The 17,254-nt window shown below is 62.3% G+C and overlaps 2 protein-coding genes across 9 annotated transcripts in view; both read left to right on the forward strand.

Moving 5' to 3' along the window:
- Positions 1 to 286: 286 nt before the first annotated feature.
- SLC39A14 (solute carrier family 39 member 14) lies at positions 287 to 13,820 on the forward strand. Of its 5 annotated transcripts, none has more exons than XM_083811637.1 (10): positions 287 to 307; positions 4,731 to 4,799; positions 5,146 to 5,423; positions 5,535 to 5,721; positions 7,823 to 7,992; positions 8,514 to 8,636; positions 8,955 to 9,140; positions 9,389 to 9,596; positions 10,234 to 10,418; positions 10,717 to 13,820. In XM_083811637.1, exons 3-10 carry the CDS (start codon positions 5,160 to 5,162, stop codon positions 10,861 to 10,863), a joined length of 1,470 nt encoding a protein of 489 aa, XP_083667763.1. In that variant the 5' UTR covers positions 287 to 307; positions 4,731 to 4,799; positions 5,146 to 5,159; the 3' UTR covers positions 10,864 to 13,820. The 5 variants fall into 5 exon arrangements, with proteins under 5 accessions (XP_083667763.1, XP_083667764.1, XP_083667762.1 ...); XM_083811638.1 differs by lacking the exon at positions 287 to 307 and adding an exon at positions 2,003 to 2,042; XM_083811636.1 differs by lacking the exons at positions 287 to 307; positions 7,823 to 7,992 and adding exons at positions 2,478 to 2,847; positions 6,405 to 6,574.
- A 2,335-nt stretch (positions 13,821 to 16,155) lies between these two features.
- Positions 16,156 to 17,254, forward strand: part of PPP3CC (protein phosphatase 3 catalytic subunit gamma) — a 31,521-nt gene continuing 30,422 nt past the window's right edge. The window contains exon 1 of one of the 4 annotated variants that reach the window (XM_083811676.1): positions 16,156 to 16,469. In XM_083811676.1, the coding sequence (XP_083667802.1) occupies positions 16,418 to 16,469 (52 nt within the window). In that variant the 5' untranslated portion in view covers positions 16,156 to 16,417. The remainder of the gene's footprint in view (positions 16,470 to 17,254) is intronic. The other 3 variants (XM_083811674.1, XM_083811675.1, XM_083811677.1) reach the window with 3 other exon arrangements.

Raw genomic sequence — 17,254 nt, forward strand, 5'->3', positions numbered from 1 at the left:
TTTGGGGACAAAACCACCGATTTGGGGACCGCGCCAGCACCCCGGGGGGGCCGCTTGTTTGCCGTGGGGGCGGCGGGGTTTATTCCTTATCCAGCCCTTTCCAAAGCCCTTTGAGCAAATATTTAGGCTGCGGGTGCCGCCGCGCCGCTGGTGGTGCATGGTGGGGGCCACCCTCTGGTTGGGGGGGGGGGGGGGCACGGGGCCGGTGTTGTCCCCCCCCCCCCTCGGGTCCTGCCCCGTATTTTTCCGCTTCGTTAATGATTTATCCTCCTTGACGGACTTTGGCAGCCTGGGCAGGCGGCAGCGGGTGCGTGGCGGGGCGCGTGGGGGGGGGGAGTGGGTGCGTGGGGACCCCCCCCCCCGTTTCCCTATGGTGGGGGGGGGGGCACAGCTGTAATGGGGCGCTGCCCCCCAGCCCAGCCCCGCTCCCTCCCGGCCTTATATTATAACCCGCCGGCTTTTAATGAAGCGGTGTTAATTAGTGCTGGGAGCTGAAAGGCTCGCTTGTTCTGGCTGGGGGAGGAAAGGGGGGGGGGGGACACAAGGGGCCGCGGCCCGCTTCGGTGCCCCCGTCCCCTGCCCCTTTTTTTGGGGGGGCCATTGGGGTGCCCCATGCCCCCGGGGGGTGCTTAGGGGGGGTCTGGGGGTGTCCTGCCCCTTCTGGGGGGGCTCAGTGGGGTACCCCATGTCCCCAGGGGATGTTTAGGGGGGTCTGGGGGCGCCCTGCCCCTTTTGGGGGGGGTCATTGGGGTGCCCCATGCCCCCGGGGGATGCTTAGGGGGGGTCTGGGGGCGCCCTGCCCCTTTTGGGGGGGGTCATTGGGGTGCCCCATGTCCCCAGGGGATGCTTAGGGGGGTCTGGGGGTGCCCTGCCCTTTTTGGGGGGGGTGTCAATGGGGTGACCTGTGCTCTTGGGGCTGCTTAGGGGGGTCTGGGGGACGCCCTATCCCTTCTGGGGGGGGGGCATTGGGGTGCCCCATGCCCCCAGGGGATGTTTATTGGGGTTTGGGGGGCGTCCTGCCCCTTTTTGGGGGTGTCATTGGGATGCCACATGCCCCAGGGGCTGCTTAAGGAAGTCTTGGGGGCACCCTGTCCCTTTTGGGGGCACCCTGCCCCTTTTGGGGGGGGTCATTGGGGTGCCCCATGCCCCCAGGGGATGCTTAGGGGGGGGTCTGGGGGTACCCTGCCCCTTTTGGGGGGGTCATTGGGGTGCTCCATGCCCCCGGGGGATGTTTATTGGGGTTTGGGGGGCGTCCTGCCCCTTTTTGGGGGGGTCATTGGGGTGCCCTGCCCCTTTTGGGGGGGACCCTGCCCCTTTTGGGGGGGTCAGTGAGGTACCCCATGCCCCCAGGGGATATTTAGGGGGGGTCAGGGGGTGCCCCGCCCCTTTTGGGGGGGTCAATGGGGTGCCCCATGCCCCCAGGGGATGTTTATTGGGGTCTGGGGGTACCCTGCCCCTTTTTGGGGGGGTCTGGGGATGCCCTGCCCCTTTTTGGGGGGGGGTCATTGGGGTGCCCCATGTCCCCAGGGGATGCTTAGGGGGGTCTGGGGGTACCCTGCCCTTTTTGGGGGGGGTGTCAATGGGGTGACCTGTGCTCTTGAGGCTGCTTAGGGGGGTCTGGGGGACGCCCTATCCCTTCTGGGGGGGGGGTCATTGGGGTGCTCCATGCCCTCGGGGGATGTTTATTGGGGTTTGGGGGGCGTCCTGCCCCTTTTTGGGGGGGGGTCAATGGGGTGCCCTGCCCCTTTTGGGGGGGGTCAGTGGGGTGCCCTGCCCCTTTTGGGGGGGGGTTCCCGGGGGGGGGGGTCTGCACGGGCTCCGCGCACCGCGGGGTTACGGGGCCGGGGGATGCTCCGCGCCCCCCCCCCCCCCCCCCCCCGGTGCCACGGGGGGGGAACGGGACGGGGGGGGTCAGGGGGCGGGGCAAGGGGCGGGGCTTGCGGTGCCGCCGGCCAATGGGGGCGCTCCCCGTGCCGCCGGCAGAGCATGCGCCGTGCGGGGCGGGGGGGGAGGAAGAGGAGGAGGAGGAGGAGGAGGAGGAGGTAGGGATGGGGGCATGGGGATGGGGAATTGGGGATTGGGATTGGGATTGGGATTGGAACCGGAACCGGGATGGGATGGGATGGGAGTGGGGCGGGAACTGGGATGGGACTGGGAGAATGGGGATAGGAGCTGGGATTGGGATTGGGACTGGGATGGGATTGGGACTGGGATGGGATCGGGGTGGGATTAGGACGGGATTGGGATTGGGGTGGGGATGCAGGGACCAGCACCCGGTCAGGCTTTGCGCAGCCGTGCCCACCACGAAGCTGCTCAACCCCCCCCCCAAAAAAAAAAAAGCCGCTGCCCGCTTTCGTGATGCCCAAACGTGGGATTTGGGGCTCAGCCCCCCTGTGGGATTTTGTGGGGTTTTTTTTTTTGGGGGGGGTCTTTTTTGGTTTTGGGGGGGGGGGGGGGGGTTGGGGTCAGCCCCGCGCGGGGTGTCGGGAAGCGAGGCGTCGGGTGATGGAGCGCCCGGCGTCGCCTTCCCGCTTATGGGGGGGGGTTTGCAATCGGGGTCGATGGCTTTTGGGAAGCTTTGGGGCGTGAATTTAGGGGAAACGGGGCTGGAGAGGGGCTCTGCCCGACCCCACCGACCCCACTGGCTCCCACCCCGTCCCCGTGCCGTTACCCACGGGCATCGCCGACCCGTGCGGCGGCTCGGGGGGCTCAGGGGGGGCCCCCCCCAGAGGCCGTCCCCGTCCCCCACGGGTCGGGTGCTGGGACCCTCGGCGCTGCCCCTTTTTGCCGCCCCGGGGGGGCTCGAGCAGAAAACCCCGGCCACGCGCCGCCAGGACGCCCGTGAAGGTCAGCAGAGGTGGGGGCTCCGGGGGGGGATCTCCGCTAGCCGTCGCCGGCCTCTCCCTGCCTTTTGTTGGGCAGCTGGGGGGGGAAAGTCGGGGTCGGGCGGGTTTGGGGCGATGGGAGAGACCCCCCCTGGGGGGGATAACGGGGGTGGGATACGGGGGGAGCGTGCCCCCTGCCCGGCTGCGGGGAAAGGAGGCGGCACACGTCCCCAGGTGGGGATGTGGTGGTGCCAGCGGGGCAGCCCTTTGCCTCGCTGGGATGGGAGCCAACGCGTGAGCCCTGTGGGTGGCACCGGGTGGCACCGGGTGGCCCGTGCCGGCGGGGTAGCACCCAGCCCCGGGGGGGGCAGCCGCGGGACCCACCCCGAGGCAGGGTTTGGGGAGGGAAGGAGGGCGTTCGGCTCTTGTCGAGGAGTCGGGGGATTTTGGGGTACCTCCGCGGGGGGCACCGTCAGCCTGGGGGAATTCATCCCCCCCCCGTTTCGGGGAGGAGAAGGGGTTAAGTCAAGGCATCCAGGCTAAGCCTCGGCAGGAGGAGGCCAAAACCTCCCAGGCAGAGCCTCTCCCGGAGAACAAAGCTCGCAAAGCGGCAGTGAGCCCGTAAAACCCCCGGGAACGTGGGTGCCAGGGCAGGGGCGCAGCGCGGGGAGCCGGCCCCCAGGGGACGGGGACCCCGCGTGCCTCCGAGGCTCCCTCCGGGCTCATCCTCGCCACCCCGGGCAGGACCGTGCCCGGCAGACCCGTCCCGATCCTATTTTCGGAAACAATTGTTTGGCCAGGCTTCAGAAATGCCTCGGGCCTGGATTTTTGGAGGAGACCGAGCTCCAGCCACCAGCAGGAGGGCAGGAGCCCGGCGCGGGGCAGGATGCAGCCCCGCACGGAGCTGTGCAAGGGGCGCTCGGTGCAGAAACCCCCCCCGGGGGCTGCAAGCCACGTCCCCCTCCTGCTCTGGGACACCCCGAGCAGCAAAGGGGCAGCCACAAGGCAGCGTGCGCCCGTGGGTGGCGGATGCTGGCAGCGCCGCGGGTGCTCCCGTCCCCGTGGGGGTGCGCACGGCTCCTTTCCCCAATCCTCTGCCGGAGCGGGGTCAAAGTTTCAAGCTGTGGGTAGGGAAAGCCCCGACCCTACAGCCTGGTGGTGCTGGTTGCTCCGCCGCTGCTCGCAGAAAACCCCAAGGATTGGAAAAGGGGTCTGGGACCGGGCTGGGACAGCCGGTGGGCGCACGGAGGCGGCGGACGACGAAGCCCAGGCCCGGCACGGGGAGGGCAGAGCTGGTTTTTTCTTTTCTTTCGGGGCGCCCTCGTGAATCCCAGATCTGCCGTCCGCCTCCCAGCCAAGCTTTTCCAAGAAGGCAAGGCTGGGCCCCGCGCCAGCCCCTTGGGTGCTGCCCAGGGTGGACGTGCCTGGCCTCTGGGCGCGCTGCTTGGCACCCGGCGGGTGCCAGAGGGCGAACCCCGGGCTCCGCTTTTATTGATCCCCGGCGTAAAGGAAAGGGAGCAGAGAGGGCAAGGACTGAGTCTGGGCAGGTACTGTACGGGCTTCTGCACTTTTGGCTGGGAAGGAATTGGGTTCATCGTAATTAGCGCGGTTAAAGTGTAACCTTAATGAGAACGCCACCCCTGGCCCCGGGCTCCTGGACCCTTAGGGGTTGGCCGCCGGTTTCCTCGCCCAGCCCGGGGCCGTGGGAGCCGGGACGAGCTGGCTGCGGGCTGGGACGAGGGCGTTTGGCACCAGTTTGGCACCAGCGTTGGCATCCAGCGCCGGCCTCCTGTCCCGCTCCGGGGATCTGCTGGCTGTGCCGCTTGCAGAGCCACCCGTGCAGGATCAGGCCCGTGCCCGCACGCTCCTGCCGGCTTTCCAACCGCTTTGCTTCTCTCCCCCCAGGGCCCCCGAGGTGCTGCGGAGCTGGGGAGCCCCCGGGAGCCGTGTCCCAGCCCTCGGCACGCGGCTGCGGTGAGCGAGGGGCGCAGGGTGCTGGGGAGGTGGGCTCAGAGGGGTTGGGAGCAGCAGCGAACGCCCAGCACCCGGTCCCTCCTTGGACCTAAGTGCTTTTGGCGCTGACCGTGCAGAGTTTTACCCCCCCCCCGGCTCTGGCCTGGGGCTCCCCGGTGCAGAAATGTGCTGTCCTCTGCTGCCACCTCCTGATGGAGCCGGGGGGCAGGAGGCTGCGCACCCCTCCTTTGGGGGAACCCGGCCAGCAGGAGAATCCCACGGCAGGGCTCTCGGCGCCGTCCCGTAGCTCGCACCGGAGCCTCTGGGGATGCTGAAGCTGACGGCGGCACGCGCCTTCTCTTTCCAGCATCCCCCAGCACCATGACCCGCATCGCAAACCTGCGGGGCTGCTGCCTGCTCACGCTGCTCTGCCTCCTCCCGGCGCCGCGGGCACGGGCCGGCGGCGATGCCGCGGCGCCGCCGGCGCTCTCGGCGGCCTCCTTCCTGCAGGACCTCCTGCGGCGCTACGGCGAGAGCGAAACCCTGAGCCTGAAGCAGCTCAAGGCCCTGCTGAACCGCCTGGACGTGGGAGTGGGGCACGCCAACGCCTCCCAGCTGCCGCAGCAGCGCGCCAACCTCTCCCGGGTAAGGCAGGGGCTTCGGGGACCCCCCACACACACACACCGTGGGGTGGCCGCCCCGCACCGCCCCGGGGGTCTCGAGGCAACCTCTCCGTCTCTTCTTCCCCCTCCCCAGTGCTTCAGCTCCGTGGAGCTTTTCGCCATCCACAACCTGAGCGAGGGCTCCGCCGTGGGGCGCGGCGAGTTCAAGGAGTTCTGCCCCACCATCCTGCAGCAGCTGGAGTCGGGGGCGTGCGCCGCCGAGAACCTGGAGAACGAGGAGAACGAGCAGACGGAGGAGAGCAGGCCCAGCTCGGCCGAAGGTGAGCGGGGAGCCCGAGGACGCGAGGTGCCCGGGCTTCCCTTTTGGGGCTCTTGCTGACCGCAGCTGGGAGTCTCGGTGTGGTTTCGTTCCTGCCGCACGCTCGAGCTGTTAGCTCCGGAGCTCGGTTTTGTCCCCGGTTGCACGCGGTGCCGGTCAGAGCCGTCCTTGTAACGCAGTTCTCCGGGGTAGCTCGAGGAGGGGGGGCATCGCCGCGAGCCCCCGGGGGCTGCTTTGCGATTTCGGGACCCGCTGCTCAAACCGGGCCCTGCCCAGCGGCCTCCAGCCGCTGCCTGGTGCTGAACGAGCTGCCTTGTGTCCGGGTCCCGGCGATGCCCAAGGTCTTGGATCGGCCGCCCCGCGCGCGGCGCTCATTTTTCCCACTCCGCAAGGCCGGGGCTGGCTTGGGAAAAACCTTTTCCGAGTGGCTCGGAGGCAGGGCAGGCTGTTGGGTGGATCCGTTTCCCCCCCGCCCCGCACCGAAACCGATGGTTTGTGTCGCAGTGGAAGCAGCCGGAGCAAAGGGAGAGATGCTCGGGTGCCGTGAGGCCGGCCCCGGAGCGGGAACGTAGAGCTGGCGCGAGCCCTTCCCGCCTGCCCGGACCGGGGGGCTCCGGACCCTCCCCGTGCCCCCTCGCCGGGAGCCTCGGTAATGTCTGGCCCTCGTTTCTTCTCGTTCCGCAGTTTGGGGCTTTGGTTTTCTCAGTGTGTCAATGATTAACGTGGCCTCCCTGCTCGGACTCTTCATCGTACCGTGCACCCAGAAGGCCTTTTTCCGCCGGGTCCTCACGTTTTTCATCGCGCTCTCCATCGGCACGCTGCTCTCTAACGCGCTCTTCCAGCTCATCCCAGAGGTGCGGTAGAAAGTCCCTGCCTCTCTCCTGTCTCCGAGGGCGGCTCTCTCTGCCTCCACCCTGCCGAATCCAATCGATCCCTCCGTCACCCGAGGCTGAGGGCTTGCCTCTGTCCCGCCGGCTCCCTGCGCAGGGCTCCGCAGGGTTTTCCTCGCCCCGCCGAGCACCAGGAAACGTTCCGAGCGTGTAAATCAGGGCGTGAGAGCACACGGGACAGCCCGGAGAAATGCCACCTTCACCCTGAACCCGAGGGCGTTTTAAAAACCTAATTGCCGCCTTTTATTTTTTTATTTTTTCCCCCGTGTCGGTTTACGAGAGCCGTGTTCCCAGGAGGATTTACGCTTACGTGAGGTTTCCTGGTGCTCCAACGGGCCTGACAGATACATTGCAAATTAATTGTGTCGTAATTGCGCGGTTCCGGAGTTGAACAGACACGCGGCTCTCGCATTGGGTACCTCCAAAACGCTCCAGGTTTGCTGAGCGGAGCCCACCCGAGCTGCTGAACATCCACCCCGAGAGCTCTGCGTTCGAGGTGCTCCCCGAGCGGAGCGTCCTTCGCCGCCGCTGCGGGGCTCTGCCCCGGCTTTGTTCTCGGGCACCGAATGCCTCGTCCGTGCCGGCCGCCTGCCTGCCAGACGAGGAGCTGTTTTTCGAGGCTCCTTTTCAACTCCAGAACCGCCGCTGTTGTTCGCCGGGCGTCACGGCCAGGCGCTGCGCTTCCTGCGGTGCCGGGAGCTGGGGTGAACTCGCGTGCGCTCCGCCCTCGCGGGGAATCGGCGCGCGCGCGCCCGCTGCCGAGGCTGGAGCGCGCGAGATGCTCGGGGACCCCGGCGCTCTGTGGCACTGGAGGGGCCCCCGCTGTCCCGCGGGGGCTCGGGGATGGGGGCCGGGGTGCTGGCGTGGAGAAGGGCGAGCTGTTTGCTCAGGGGGGCAGTGCCTCACTTTGGGAGCTCGGCATGGGCTCCGCGGAGGGGTTTCGCTCCGGACCCTTCCCAAAGGGCCGGCGAGTTGTTTCCAGAGCCACTCAGCGCCGGGTTCCCCGCTCTCGAACCAATTCCGGATGAACAAGCAATCGCTAATGAATGTCCTCTTCTCTCTCCCCCCCTCCCTCCCTCCCTCCCTCCTCTCTCTTTCCTTTCGGCGTGGATTCCTTTCTCCCCTCCGCCCCTTCCCCACGTTGATCTCCTTCCCCTCCGACCACCTCCCTCGTCCGATTTCCCCCGGGGGGGTTTGGCACGCACGCCGCAGTCTGGGGTTACGGTTTCCTCTGCGTCACCGTCATCTCCCTCTGCTCGCTGGTGGGAGCCAGCGTGGTGCCCTTCATGAAGAAGACCTTTTACAAGCGGCTGCTCCTCTACTTCATAGCTCTGGCGATTGGAACTCTCTACTCCAACGCCCTCTTCCAGCTCATTCCCGAGGTACGGTGAGGACCGTCGGGTCTCTCCTCATCTCTCTCTCTCGGGGGCTTTTCCTCTCTCTGGGTGCTCGCTGAAGGGGGAGCCGGAGGACTCGGAGGGGAACCGCGAGCGAGCCTTGCGTGGAGAGCGAGGTACGGAGGCTGGAAGCCCCTGGGGATGGTGGCCAGAGCTGGAATTTTGTAGCCTTGAGCCCTCCTTTGCAAGGGAACCGCTCCCTCGGCTCTGCTCCAAGCAGAGAAGCAATATCCGAGTGCTCTTCCCGGCCCTGCGGGCAGGCGGCCCTGGTGTCGAGGCTTCCTGAGCCTGCTTTCAGCAGCCCTGCCCCAGATCCGAGGCCCTGGGGTGCAGCCGGCCTGGCTGGGGGGTTAGGGGGGGGCAGAGGTGCAGGAGGGTGCTTCCCGAGCCCCCGAAGCAGCCGCCAGGTAGGGAGAGGTCAGAAAGCGGCAGGATTCCCCCGGAGGCACCAGGGCAAGGCGGAGGAGGGATGCTGCTGCCCCCTCACTCGTCTCTTTTGCCCCCAGGCCTTCGGCTTCAACCCTCAAGAAGATTACTACGTTTCCAAATCCGCCGTGGTGTTCGGGGGCTTCTACCTCTTCTTCTTCACCGAGAAGATCCTGAAGATGCTCCTGAAGCAGAAGGACCAGGTGAGGCCGGGCGGGGGCTGCTCGGAGCGATGTCCACACCACAGGCACGGGCTGAAATCCCCAAATCGCCCCGTGCCACCGGCTCTCCGCTGGGTGTACAAAGTTAGGTCTTTGCTTGCCAAGACCGATGTACTTAAATCGAGAAATTGGATGGTCGTGCGTTTTTTTGACGGGACTCTCTCCAGTCCTGGCAATTTGGATTTTCCTCTAACTCACATTTCAGCAAAATTAGTTAAATCAGCGTGCTTTAGACTTTTGGGTGGGAAGGAGCAGGGGCGGCAGGGGAGGCTGACCCCTGGGGATGCCCCTGCCCCGCAGCACCACCACGGGCACAGCCACTACAGCCCCGAGGCGCTGCCGTCCAAGAAGGACCAGGAGGAGGGGGTCACGGAGAAGCTGCAGAACGGGGACCTGGACCACATGATCCCGCACATCGCCGGCGAGCTGGAGTGCAAGAGCCCCCCCGGGGACGAGAAGGTCGTCGTGGGCTCCCTGTCTGTCCAGGTGGGTGCCTCGTTCGTAGAACATCCCGAGTTGGAAGGGACCCGTAAGGGGATCAGTTGCTGGGGAGGTTTGGGGGAGAGGTCTCCGTGGGCACCCCTGGCTGAGCACGTGGAAAAATTGCCTGTAAAAAAAAAAATAAATAAAAAAGTGTGGTGGTGGAAATCCACCTGGATTTAACCCGTCGAGGAGGGGGGAACCCGGGGCGGAGGGCAGGGTGCTGAGCCCCGTGGTGCTGTGTGCCGTGGCAGGACCTGCAGGCGTCCCAGAGCGCGTGCTACTGGCTGAAGGAGGTGCGCTACTCCGACATCGGCACGCTGGCGTGGATGATCACCCTGAGCGACGGCCTCCACAACTTCATCGACGGGCTGGCCATCGGCGCCTCCTTCACCGTCTCCGTCTTCCAAGGGATCAGCACCTCCGTGGCCATCCTCTGCGAGGAGTTCCCGCACGAGCTGGGTACGCGGGTCCTCGGGGAGAGGCACCCGAGGTGCTACGAGGGCTCTCCTGCCCCCTCTTTGAGGCTCTCCCTCGCCGCTTTTCCTGGTCCGGCGGGATGTCGTCCCGTTGTTTTTCGAGGAGGATTTTTCGTGGGGTGGAATAAACGGCCCCGATGGGAGGGGGAAGGCGAGGCTGTGAACTGCACTGAGTAATCGCGGCGCTAAAAATACCGAGGTAATATGATGTCTGCGCTTTAATTTTAGACGGAGACATCTGAAGGAAAACAACAACACCGTTGGCTCGGGCTGGGGAGGGCGGTTTGGGTTCGGATGCTGGGGTTTGTGCCGCGGGAGCCGGCTCGGCCGCGGTCAGAGCTTGGCACCCGCGCTCGATGGCGCTGGCTCGATGCCGCCCGCGGTGCCGAGCAGGGCTGGGGAGCGAGGGATCCTCATCCTTCCCCGGGCAGCGGCGGCTCTGGAGCACGAGCAGCCGTGCCAATTCCTTGCTCGAGTGCCGAGCCAGGTCTCCGGGAAAGCTCAGGGGAATTTGACCTCGTGCAAAAGCTCCTCGGTGCCATCCCAAATCGGCTGCTGGCGTTGGCCGCCCGGCCCCGTGCCCGCGTGGTGACGGCGCTCCCCGTCCTCCTGTCGCGCAGGGGACTTCGTCATCCTGCTGAACGCCGGGATGACCATCCGCCAGGCGCTCTTCTTCAACTTCATCTCGGCCTGCTGCTGCTACGTGGGCTTGGCCTTCGGCATCGTGGCCGGCAGCCACTTCTCTGCCAACTGGATCTTCGCTCTGGCCGGAGGGATGTTCCTCTACATCGCGCTGGCTGACATGGTGCGTGCTGAGCCCCGGGGGCGTGCGGTCGGGACCCCGAGAGGGTTTTTGTGCTGTTTTTTTTTTATGCGAGAGCTTCGGTTTGGCCTCAAAACAGGCTTGGGGGTTGTTTGGTCGCCCCGGGAGCTGCTGATGCTGTCTGTAGCAGCCAGCGTTCAGCTCAGCTCCGCTTCTCCTCCTGGGCTGGTGGTGCCGAGGACCCTGGGATGGGTGGTGGATGCTTGCCGGGAGCTGGGACGGGTGGGGAGCAGCGGGCAGGATGAGGCCATCAGCCCGGCCGTCGCTCTCTCCCCCCCAGTTCCCCGAAATGAACGAGGTGAGCCGGGAGGACGAGCAGAACGGCAGCACCTTGATCGCCTTCGCCATCCAGAACGCGGGGCTGCTGACGGGCTTCACCATCATGGTGCTGCTCACCATGTACTCTGGCCAGATCCAGATCGGGTAGGACCAGCCCGTCCGGAGGCCTGTGCCAGTTTTCCCCCTTCTATTTTTTTTTTTTTTTTGGGGGTAGGGAGGGTTTTTTTTTTTTTTTTCTTTTCCTGCTGCAAGCATACGACAGTACCTGTGCGGGCACGACACACTACAGAAGAGGCATTGCTTTCAAAGCTATTCCACAGACTTCATATTATTTCGACTCGAGGCTGAGCGGGGCTACGTCCCCTTCGCCGTAGGACCGAACTGACCAGAGGATCTCCTTCCCGTGTCACATCCCTCCTCTCCTCGCACCTCCCGGGAAGGATGGATTTGGAGACAGGAGCTCCTCCAGCTGTGTTGCTCCCCTCCTTGTTCTCGGAGCGGTGTGATGGGACAAAACGCTCTCCCGACCCTTTTTTTCGCAAGGGGGTGTGATGGGGCTGCGGGGACAGGGCTAGCGCTGGACGCCAGCTGCCTCCTGCTCACCTACCAAGGGACGGATGCGCGGGGGCGACGATTGCCACCACGCATGGAAGGGGAACGGCTCGCAGGCGTCGCACGGGGAGCTGGCGTTTCCCTCCTGCCTTCGGGAGCACAAGGAGACCACGACGAACCTGGCTGCTTCTCGGGGAGCTCCGTACTGGCAGGTCCTCAGCTCCGCTCTCTGAGCACAGAGCCCAGGACAAGGGGGAGCTGATGGAGCTCGGGGGGCACGGCTCACAGTTTGAGCAATGCCCTCGCCGTCTTCAGAAACACGTCTCTGCGGCTGTTCCTGCTCCTCCTGCGATGGATGAGGAGGATGAAGAGGTTTTAAGCACATTGCGGGTGTCAGCGCTCGGAGCAGAGGACACCAAACCTCACCCCGTGCGGGTCGGGCTCACAGACACGGGCTGCGTCGGGAGAAGGCTGGCAGGACGCCGTTACCTCTTCGAGGCTCCCTGCTGCTATAAGGAAAAAAAAATAATCCATTTTGAGGGCAGCAACGCTGGCAAGAAGGGCACAAGAGCGGGGACGGCGAGCCCTTAGCCTGGCCACAAGCTGCCCAGCCAGGGGAGAAGCGGTCCTTGCACTGTGACCAAGCTCACGCAGACACCTGGGCACGGACACCCATTTTTAAACGCTGCTGCTGCCGAGGTGCAGAGGTTCTGGGTGGGGAGGGGGGGTGTTGTTGTTGGTTTTTTTTTTTTTAAAAAAAAAAAAAAAGAAAAAAAGAAAAAAAGAGACTGTGAACCTCTTTAGGTTGCGTGTTTCCAGCTTTCGGGAGTAGCCAGAGAAGGGTGTTACAGGCACTTCCCAGCTCTGCTTCTGGGCTGGCTTTCCCCAGATTCACTAGGTGAATTGACTTATTATCATATTGATAATGTTGCCCACCCCACCTGTGTTGCTTGAGGTTCCCTGCACCCCTCTTTCCCCTCTGCTTCCCCCAAACCTCGTCCCGCACCCGGCAGCGTTGAGTTTGGCCACGCTGGCACCCGGGAGCCGATGCGGGCAGCTCACCGTCGTGGGTACGGCGTTGGATCGGGATGCCAGAGTGGTGCTGGTGGCTTGGAGTGGTGCTTTGGTGCACACATCCTCACCTTCCCTTCCACCCCTGGTGGAAGAGAAAATTGGGGGGGGGGGGTGCCAGGTATTTTGGCTGCCTGCTTGCCCACCCCGAGGGAGACGAGCCACCTCGGCCCTCGTGAGCGCAGGCAGAGCCTGCGGCAGGCTCAGCACCATCCGGCAGCATCGTGACCCGGTTTGGTCCCTGGCTAATTAGTTCCTAATTGCCTCAGGTAAAAGCTGGGTGACGTTCCTGTTGTGCTCCTGGTAGTTGTCACCGAGTCCCAAGGTCTCTGCCGGTACCCTCGTGGATCAGCACCTCTGCTCTCGGTGGCTTCGGCTGGGCCAGTCGTTGACTGTGGGCTTCATCCTGCATCCCGAAGGTTCAATAGCTGCCCACACAGGAGCAGGGAGCCTTTTTGGCATCCAGAGGCACCTCGAGGTGTTGTGGGTGCTGCGAGACACCGCGATCACCAGGAGTTGTCCCGTGTGGCAGCTTCCCAGGCCGAATTCTGGGCTGCGATTCAGAAATAAAGCTCCGATATTGATGCCGGGAGGGATGGCTTCTGCCTTTTCCCTGCTGAGAGAGCTGCAGCCTCATCTGACAGATGATGTGGGAGAATTGGATTTTGTGAGGGGCGGCGTGCGCGCCGCCTGCCCTCTCCCAAGGAAGCGTTTGGGACACGCCGTGTGTGGGGCTGGCGGCCTTCCACGGGGCAGAGGGCAGCGCGGGCACTGCCAGGCCGAAGTCACGTCTGGCAGGAGGGGTTCAGCGGTGTGCACAGATGGAAAAGCCTTTGGGCTGGGGGCGAGGGAGGAATATCCTTTGGCTGCCCCTCGGGGACCACGACGCGCTCGCAGGCTGGGGCTAGGAGGTCCTCTGCGTCCTAGAGAGCGGAAAATGGGGTAAAAACCAGCACCGGGCTTCCTCGGGGCTGGTCCAGGCCCTCGACACCCCGTGGAGATGGTGAATCCGTGTTCTTGTTTCAAGTTAACCCTGTTTTTTTTGCCAGCTGAAGCGACCACAAGAAATCTGCAACGCAGAGGGTCGGGGGGGGAAAGCCCCTCGGAGGAACAAGGCTCCTCGCAGAGCGACCCACGTGCTCGCAAAAAGGGTTCTCAAAAAGGGTTGCTGTGGGGTTTGTGGGGCAGGAGACCCTCCTCTCACCGAAGGTCTGGCGGGAGAGGGCTCCAGCTTCAGGCAGGTTGGCACCAGGTCAGGGATGGGAGATCGAGGAGGGAAAGTGACCGAAATCGAGCTTGTATGTTTGTTTTTATTTTTTTTTCATCCTTTCTGTGTCCGTTTAGAAGCTCAAGTTCCATCTCAGTATTTTAATAACTCAGGTGTTGTAAGAAATACTTGTCGAAACAAAGAGCATAACTTATGTCACGTGGATTGTACAGTTATTTGTAAAATTCCATAAATAAAATATATTCTGTAATGACGGAGGATTGCAGGCGTGCCCCGTGCGGTATCCCCGGCCGACGTCGAAGGTGCACGCCAGCAGACCAGCCCTGGAAACCTCCCCATAGCAAGAGCTATTTCGGGAGCAGACTCCCTGGGGAAGGGATGGAAGCTCTGCTAATTCATGTTTTTCCGAGGGGACGGGTTAAAGCCAACACAGGCACGGGCTACGGGGCAATGCCATCGGGCCCTTCCAGCGGCGATGTCCCCGTGCCGGGCAGGAGGTGGCACTGACACCCCTGGCTGTCCCCACGCTCCGACCTGCATGGCTCCAGGGCTTGTTTTAGAGACAAAAAGCCTCCCTGTTCTGTTTTTTATTTCCTCAAACACCAGCATTTTGCAGGAGGGAGGCTAACGCGGTAGAGGTTTGCAGGATGTTGTGTTCCTCTCCAGCTCGCACGAGGGAGCCTGACTCGGAGCAGCAGCATTTGTGTCCTTGCTTCCCCCGCCTGGAGGAAAGAAAAAGCATACTTTGCTTTTCTTCTCCACTTTCCAGGCCTTTTTAGACTGCTAGCCTCAAGCTGCCAGCTCTGAGTGGCACGCACAATTTTTAGAAACCCCGTTTCAGCTAAAGCAAACAAGCCCTGAAATTCTGCGGTCGTTTTTAAAAATAAAACGCTCCTCTAGCAAAGAAAGGTCGCCGCGTAAAGCCTGCCTTGCTATTTATCCTCCTCAGCGCCGCCGCGGATGATTGAGTGCTGTTATCGGGGCTGTCAGGCAGCGGCGCTCCATGGGGGTTAGGTTTCCCTCTCCTCCCATCTGCTGCAGGAATACCCTACATTTTTTTTTTTTTGCTGCAAAATCCTCGTTTCGATGCTTCCGTGCCACCTTGGGGTCCAACCCCAGCCAAAGGGTGAATCCAGCAAGCGGTGCTGGCCGGGGTCGCCCTCGTCCCTGAGCCCAGCTCGAGCGTTTTGTGCTATTTATTCCGAGCGCCAGCGCTTTTATTTAGGCCCCCATCTGCCGACGCGAGCTGCTGGGCCGCGCCAACTTCTCCCTGCGCCCCATTTCCCAAGCTGTGCCGCCGGGAGGGCGCGGCGGAGGTTTATTTTTATTTTATTTTATTTTTACGGAGAATTTTTACCCCCTTCTGGTTTATATTTTACAGAGATTTTTGCCCCTTTCCAGAATATTTTTTATAGAGATTTTTACCCCACTCTGGTTTATATTCTATAGAGATTTTTACCCCCTTCCAAATTATATTTTATAGAGATTCTTACCCCCTTCCAGTTCATTTTCGTTTTATTTTTACAGAGATTTTTACCCCCTTCTGGTTTATTTTCATTTAATTTTTACAGAGATTTTTTACCATTCCCATTTATTTTTATTTTTATAGAGATTTTTAACCCCTTCCTCTCAAAGCCAGGAAGGAGCACCAAGTTTATTATTTTTATTTTATTTTTACATCTATTTTTACCGGCTTCTGGTTTATTTTTATTTTATATTTATAGAAATCTTTACCCCCTTCCAGATTATTTTTAATGAGAATTTTACCTCCTTCCGGTTTATTTTATATAGAGGTTTTTACCCCTTTCCCCTCAAAGCCGGGAAGCAGCACCTGGTTCATTTTTATTTCCATTTTATTTTCACACAGATTTCTATCCCCTTCCCCTCAAAACCGGGAAGCAGCACCCGGTTCATTTCCATTTCCACTTTATTTCCATTTCCATTTTATTTTCCCAGCCTTTCACCCCCTTCCCCTCCAAGCCAGGAAGCAGCACCCCGTCCATTTTTATTTCCGTTTTATTTTCACACAGATTTCCATCCTCTTCCCCTCCAAGCCAGGAAGGAGCACACCGTTTGATTTTATTTTTACAGGTTCGTTTTTATTTCTATTTTTTCACATGGCAGTCACCCCCTTCCCCTCCAAGCCAGGAAGCAGCACCCCGTCCATTTTTATTTCCATTTTATTTTCACACAGATTTCCATCCCCTTCCCCTCCAAGCCAGGAAGGAGCACACCGTTTAATTTTATTTTTACAGGTTCGTTTTTATTTCTATTTTTTCACATAGACATCCCCCCCTCCTTCCCCTCCGAGCCAGGAAACAGCACCCGGTCCATTTTTATTTCCATTTTATTTTCACACAGACTTTCACCCCCTTCCCCTCCAAGCCGCGAAGCAGCACTCGCATTATTTATATTTCCATTTTATTCCCACTTTTATTTTCACACAGCCTTTCACCCCCCCTTCCCCTCCAACCCACCCCCCCTCCTAATGGCGGCCGCCCTCCGCCCCCCCCCTCCCCTCCCCCCTCCCCTCCCCGCGTCGCCTTAGCAACGCCCCCTTCCCCTCCAAGATGGCGGCAGGAAGGGAGGGAAAGGCGAGCGCCCACGTGACGCCGCCCGCCGCGCAGGCGCAGTGGCGGCGGTGGCGGCGGCGGTGGCGGCCGGGGGGGGGCCGGGGAGCGCCGCGGAGCCGCCGCCCGGGGACGGAGCCGGTGCCGAGGCCGCCGCCGGGACACGATCGTTTGGCGGCGTCGGGAGGGGGGAGGCCGGCACCGGGACCCCCCTCCCCAGTCGTCGTCGTCCTCCTCCTCCTCCGTTAGGGCCCCCCCCCCCCGCCGGCAGCACCGGCACCATGTCCGGGCGCGGCCACGCCAAGCTGCCGACCACCGAGCGCATCGTTAAGGGTGAGGGGGGGGGGGGCGCCGGGTTTTGGGGGGGGTTTGGGGGGGTTTTGGGGTCTTTTTTGGGGCTGGGGGTTGAGGGGAGAGGGAGGGGGTGTGGGGAAGCCTCGGGGGGTTGGTGGTTTTTTTTTTGGGGGGGGTCCTGTTTTGGGGGGGTCCTTTTGGTTTTGGGGGAAATCCGCGTGGTTTTGGGGGCGCCCGCTTGATGGGGACCCTCATTTTTTTTGGGGGGGGGGGACGACACCATCTCGATGGGGACCCTCGTGTTTTGGGGGGAATCTCCTCTTATTTTGGGGGGACCTTATTGTTTGGGGGGACCTTATTGTTTGGGGGGGGCTCTTGTTGGGGACCCTCTTTTTTGGGAGGAAATCCTATATTTTGGGGGGTACCCTCTTTTTTTTGGGGGGGGGGAAATCCTCTTGTTTGGGGGTAACCCTCTCGTTTCGATGGAGACCCTCTTGATTTTGGGGGAGACCTTCTTGGTTTTGGGGGGAGACCCTCTTGCTATGGGGGGGGGAACCCTCATGTTTCGGGGGAACCTTATTATTTTGGGGGGATTGTACATTTTTAGGGGAACCTTATTGTTTTGGGGGAACCTTATTGTTTTGGGGGGGCAGCCCTGGTTTTCGGGGAGCCTTGGGGGGGCGCTTGGCGTGCGGGGAGCCCCCCTCAAGGGGGTCTTGGGGAGATTTCCTTCCCCCCCCCCCATGGCAAAGCTTGTGCGGCAGAATCCGTTGTGGAGAAGCTGGGGGGCTTCTTGTTTTTTGGGGGGGCACCCCTGATTTTGG

The sequence above is a fragment of the Anser anser genome, assembly GCF_964211835.1.
Source record: "Anser anser genome assembly, chromosome: 26".
Taxonomy (NCBI): domain Eukaryota; kingdom Metazoa; phylum Chordata; class Aves; order Anseriformes; family Anatidae; genus Anser; species Anser anser.

What these genes read in the sequence shown, in the direction of transcription:
- SLC39A14 (XM_083811636.1), top strand. Translation starts at nt 2,535, where the DNA reads ATGGGGGGGGGTTTGCAATCGGGGTCGATGGCTTTTGGGAAGCTTTGG. An exon ending in TCCTGAAGCAGAAGGACCAG is followed by an intron (nt 8,637 to 8,954) that starts GTGAGGCCGGGC and finishes CCTGCCCCGCAG; the next exon opens with CACCACCACGGGCACAGCCA. An exon ending in TGGGCTCCCTGTCTGTCCAG is followed by an intron (nt 9,141 to 9,388) that starts GTGGGTGCCTCG and finishes GTGCCGTGGCAG; the next exon opens with GACCTGCAGGCGTCCCAGAG.